The sequence below is a fragment of the Asparagus officinalis genome, chromosome 2 (genome assembly GCF_001876935.1).
Source record: "Asparagus officinalis chromosome 2, Aspof.V1, whole genome shotgun sequence".
Taxonomy (NCBI): domain Eukaryota; kingdom Viridiplantae; phylum Streptophyta; class Magnoliopsida; order Asparagales; family Asparagaceae; genus Asparagus; species Asparagus officinalis.
Genome location: NC_033795.1, coordinates 2,267,219 through 2,273,128, shown reverse-complemented (window position 1 = coordinate 2,273,128; position 5,910 = coordinate 2,267,219). Strand labels below are relative to the sequence as shown.

The 5,910-nt window shown below is 41.7% G+C and overlaps 1 protein-coding gene and 1 pseudogene across 1 annotated transcript; both read right to left on the bottom strand.

Moving 5' to 3' along the window:
- On the bottom strand, positions 1,492-4,700 carry LOC109829881 (annotated as a pseudogene).
- Positions 1,701-2,366, bottom strand: LOC109829604 (heat shock cognate 70 kDa protein-like). Its single transcript, XM_020396667.1, has one exon. It carries the CDS (start codon positions 2,364-2,366, stop codon positions 1,701-1,703), a length of 666 nt encoding a protein of 221 aa, XP_020252256.1.

Here is a 5,910-nt window from a genome sequence, read left to right as displayed (position 1 = left end):
ATAAATATCTGTAAATAGATACTTTAATATTGATATGCAAATATAACAAGGAGAAGGGGTTCTGTGCAAGATCATTGGACATGTGCACTGCGGATAAATAGAAGCTGTGGAGGCGACATGATAAAGGGAAAAGGCAATGTAAAATTGAGGTGGAAAGTTCTGCCCTTACTCCTGATTACTTAAGGAGCAAGGAAAAAGAACTGGAATAAAAAAAAAGGTATAAGAAGAAAAAGAGAAAAAGATGAATAAAGAGAAGCCCGAGAAAGAGGCAGAAAGGACAGGAAGAAAAGAAGAGGGAATCTTGTGGGGGAGAAGCTAATAATAAATAAAGATAAATAGAACTGAAGTCTGTGGCACAACTCAATAAGCTAATGGCCCGTTTGGTTGCTGAAAAGATGAGTTGAAATGGGCAGAAAGCCTGTCAAAACTAACAAAAACTGTCAATTTTGACAGGCTTTCTTGTAAAAATGCCCTCAAAAATAGTGTTTTTGCAAGAAAGTCCGCCAAAACTGACAGCAGGCTTTCCCAAGCCCTCTTCAGCAACCAAACGGCCCCTAAAGCTCACAGTTATGGCCTTTGAAGTACTCTTTTGCGCTTAATCCCTAAGAAAGCTCCTTTGTTAGGAACAAGTTCAGACTTGTACAAGTATCAAAAGAAATAGAACTGAAGTGAAACAGTAATGGGAAAGAATATGGGAGTTGCTTCCGACCCCTTCAATGCAGTAAAAGATTGTACCTTCACAGCTTATGAAACCAATGCATAGAGATGAAAGGATTTATGTATGGGGAAACACTAGAGGCACACCCTTAGACCATACTCCCAACCACATCCCTCTCCTAGCTACAGTGTTTTTAGGTTTTTTAAATAAAGCATGTGGGCCCCAAAAACACTGTAGCTAGGAGAGGGATGTGGTTGGGAGTGTGGTTTAAGGGTGTACCTCTAGTGTTTCCCGTATGTTTGAGCCTTCAATACTTGAGTACATTCCTGCAGATTTCAAGAATCATAAAAGTAACCCTGTGGATTTCAAAATCCACAAAAACTACCCCTGTAGTTTTAGAAATCTGAGAAAGGTCCCCAAGGCAATTATAACTAGTTTCAGGGCTTCAAAGAACTACTGTAAAGTGTAAAGATGTTGAGGACTGTTCTAAGACAATTTGAAAAGAGTTGAGAAGGCACTAGGATAATAGTTATGTTATGTGCTTGTATTAGGAAATTAAGTCTAGCGAGAGTTAAGAAGCAACCCTTGCAAGTTGAGTATCTTTATAAGCTGTATACATGTCAAATGTCTGTGCTACATGCTAGCATTAAGGCATTGTAAAAGTATCTTTTAGCACATGAAAGTAGACCAAAGGTACAAATAAAAATGTAAACTAGGTGCAGGTATAAAGTTATAGGGCTCAACACAAATATAATACCTGATCTATTATCAGCACTGATATATAGCTGCCTGTGGAAAATATATCTCATGTGTATATATATTATATGACAACATACACTAAATCTATATCCGTTTAATCTCATATTAATAGTATAATAGAGCATTACATGAATTGTTTAATCTGAAGCGTGGAACACCTACATTACGTACAGAATAATAACAAGCACCAGTTCAGGCATTCAATTTGGCAAATAAGTTCAGAATTAACAAGCACTAGTGCAGAATAACTAAACCGAAAGGACGTAGTTCAGCACATAAAACTTCACCCCCTATACATCTTCACAAAGATAGGGTTTGATATCTCCTCAAGTTCCTTCTTCTTACACTCAAACTCCTCGGTATGAGCCAACTGATTATCCTCGAGCCACTTGATCGCTCGCTCAATTGCGTTATTGATCCTTCTCTTATCAGCAAAGCCCATCTTGGATGAAACCTTGTCATCCCCCATTTTGTTCCTCAAAAGGTACGTGTAGGTCTCCAGTGCATTCCTGGCCTCAACTCTTCTCTTGTTCGCTTCATCTTCTGCCTTAAACCTTTCAGCCACGAGAACCATCTTCTCAATCTCCTCTTTGCTCAGCCTTCCCTTATCATTAGTAATGGTGATCTTGTTCTTCTGCCCCGATGTCTTCTCTTCAGCAGAGACATTCAAGATTCCATTGACATCTATATCAAAGCACACATTAATCTTTGGAACACCTCTGGGAGCAGGAATAATTCCATTAAGATCAAACTTGCCGAGCAAATTGTTATCCTTGGTCATCGTTCTTTCCCCTTCAAAGATTTGGATGAGGACACCAGTTTGGTTATCAGCAGTCGTACTAAAGTTATCTTTCTCCTTTGTGGTTGGAATTGGGGTATTTCGTGGGATTAAGACTGAAGTAACTCCTCCAAGTGTTTCTATGCCAAGTGATAAAGGGGTTACATCCATTAACAACAAGTCTTGTACAATTTCATCATTTTCTCCACTCAGAACCGCAGCTTGAACAGCAGCACCGTAGGCGACGGCTTCATCAGGATTAATGCTCCTGCAAAGCTCCTTCCCGTTGAAGAATCTGGAAGCAACTGCTGTCAACCGTTAGTATTCCTTGTCTGATCCACCAACAAGAACAACTTCATGAATTGAGCTCTTGTCCATCTCTGCATCTTTCACACATTTCTCTACAGGTTCAATACACTTTTGAAACAGATCCAAATTCAGCTCTTCAAACTTGGCACGAGTGATATTCGCATAGAAATCAATGCCTTCATAGAGAGCATCACACTCAATCATCGTCTGGGTAATCGAGGAAAGAGTCCTTTTTGCCCTCTCACAGGATGTCCTTAGCCTCCTTGAGAGCTCTGGCGTTCCTGCTGATGTCTTTTATATGCACTTCCATCTTGAATTCCTGAACAAAGTGGTTGAGCATCCTATTGTCAAAGTCCTCTCCACCGAGGTGGGTGTCTCCGGCTGTGGCCTTCACCTGAAAGAGGCTCTCTTCAATTGCAAGACAAGAAACATCAAAGGTGCCACCGCCAAGGTCAAAGATGAGGATATTTCTCTCGTCAACACCTGTCATCTTTTTCTCAAGACCATAAGCAATAGCGGCAGCAGTGGGCTCATTTATGATGCGCTTGACATTCAGGCCAGCAATAACACCAGCATCCTTAGTCGCCTGGCGCTGAGAGTCGTTGAAGTAGGCAGGAACCGTGATGACGGCGTCCTTGACAGTGGAGCCTATGTAAGTCTCTGCAATTTCATGCATCTTCGCTAACACCATAGATGAGATTTCTTCTGGGAAAAACGGTTTCTCCTCTCCCTTATACTGCACAACTATCTTAGGCTTGTCGCCAGCACCAGAGATCACCTTGAATGGCCATAGCTTGATGTCATTCTGCACAGAAGAATCACTGAATCTCCGGCCTATCAAACGCTTCGCATCTGAAATGGTGATATGTAGTCAAAAATAGTTTTGCGGTGGACAGACCTCTTGTAGTTCTATTGGTGAGGATAGATCCCAATTGCTAATATTCTTTTACTGTTAAAAGAGTTAAAAAAGTTCAATGAGGGAGCCGACGTACCCCACTTAGGTTAATACTAAAGGGGTCTATTCGCACAAATAGAACTACATGAGATCTATCTGCAACTGGGTGATAGGACAAGGGGTCTAGTCGCAATTAACCCTTTGATTTAGAGCCCATGTAGTAGAAATGCAAAAAATATGTATGAAAATCGGATTGGTTTTGGGTATATGGAAACTAATTTGGGCCTTCTTGTTATCAGATCACTGATATTAATAAGGGTTTTCTTTTCCTAGAAACTACCTTATAATTATATGAAAATCACTATTTATTTTCAATCTATGCATAAACCACATTCAAAGTGAGTTTTAGTTGCGATCAACAATCTCCTGGTCAAAATTTTCACTAGAAATCCAAAATTACCCTTAAAAACTCACATTCAAAGCACATGACTGATTTTTTGTTGTGTAGGTCTTGTTAAAGTACAACTCACGAACCAGGCTTAATTATTATTGGATTTTTATTGAAAATTTGGGAGGTGGTTGATTGCAATAAAAAGCTACTTTAAAGCGTATAAATTGAAATTGAAAGGCCGTTTCCGTATAATTACCCTATTTTTAAGGTGGCTAATTTCTAGGGGGAAAACCTATTAATAACATAAACATATCGATCTCACCAGCTAAAAACTAGTTTCATCGGTTTTTGATCTCTTGGGCTCGCCGGCCGGCTCAGGCCATGGATTCATCGGAGTTGATGAACAACAGAAACATCCTTAATTTACACCACGACCGCTGCAAACGTTTTACCAGGCCAATACAGAAAACCCTAAAAAATCCACACACAAAAAAAAAATTTCGAGATGAGGGTGCGCGCTGAAGACTGACCGAAGTCGGTGTTGACCGGATTCATCGCGGCCTGGTTCTTGGCGGCGTCGCCGACGAACCGCTCTGGTCGGTGAACGCCACAGTAGGACGGCGTCGTCTGTTGCCCTGGTCGTTGGCGATGATCTCGACTCCGGCCGTGCTGGTAGACCCGACGCAGGAGTAGGTCGTCCCGAGATCGATCCGATCGCGGCGGCGCGGGGCCCGCTCCGCCGGCTAAACGTTCTTGGTCATGCTGTTCTCGATCGAGGTTCGACCGAAGCCCTCGACGATGATCGGAGGAGAGGTGAAGGGGATTGAGTGGGGTTTATTTTCCACTACTTTTTTTTTTTGTAGTGGAAGTGGAGAGGGTCCTTTTGCGTAGCTTGCTGCCAACGCTTCTTCGTACAATGGGGGGAGGAAAACGATGGGGCGGGAAATTTGGGGTGTGTTTGGTTCATTTTTGGGATTTGTGGGCCCCGGACATCTTTTGTGTTACAATAGATATATATATTCGAATTATCTCCAATTACATAATAATTAGAGGGCGAGCCGCTACAAACTAATTGTCTCTCTATCCCTTATCTCATTCTAACAATGTTAGAGCAAGTCCAGCAGCTCCCACCCCACCTCTAAGGCTGAGGGCGGTGGGAGCTTGCTGGACTTGCTCCAGCAAGCTCCCAAGGGAGCTCTGAGAGCTTCCGTGGCACAAAACCTAGGGTTTTGTGCCACGGAGGCTCCAAGCGCTCCCAAATTTGTACGGCAGCCGCCCTTGGAGCTCTCAAGCAATTAAAAAATATTTTTTTTTATAAAAAACTCCTTGCTTTTTTATCTTTGCAATAGAAGAGAGATTTTTTGATAGAAGAGAGGTTTTTTTGATAGGTTTTTTGATAGAAGAGGGGTTTTTGATATTGTTAGAGCTCCTAACTAGGAGCTTGTTGGAGCTCCATAAAATAAGGAGATGCTCCCAAGACTTATTTTTATAATTTTTTATACTAAAATGCTTAAGAGCTCTTGAGAGCTTGCTGACTAGGACTCCCAACTGGGAGCTTGCTGGACTTGCTCTTATAAAGCCGTGTGTAGAGTTCGCATGGTTACGATACTCATTTTCGCAACGGTGGTTTTAAAGACAACAGTAGTTTCGAAGATAATGTTGGAAGTCTTACGTGCTCTCGTATCAGCCGTTGGAATTGAAATAGCAAGACAGAATCGAAGTAATTAAAGGAAGAAGCTTGCGGGCGACATGGTGGTGATTCCGGTTGGGTTTGGTAGAGTCCAGCTCAGCAAAGTACTTGTTGGGCAAATCCTCCCACATGTTGGGACAAACCCGGGGCCCAATAAAGCAGGGTCGCAGCAATAATATAACAAAAGTAGAGATAAAATGATAGATACACAGATTTACGCGGTTCGGCACTTGATTGTCTACGTCCACGGGCAATGATAGAGGAATCCACTATGAGGAGAAAACTCTAGAGTTACAATCTCTCTTAACAAGGAGATACTCTCTCTCTATTTTTTCTCTCTCACTCTTCTATATGAGGAGTTGTTTCTGGGATGATTTTTTTCCTTAAGGATTTGGAGCCTATTTATAGTGTTTGAAAAAAACACTATACA

Excerpts from the sequence above, each read along its gene's own strand:
- LOC109829604 (XM_020396667.1), bottom strand. The coding sequence starts at position 2,366 with ATGGATGTAACCCCTTTATCACTTGGCATAGAAACACTTGGAGGAGTT.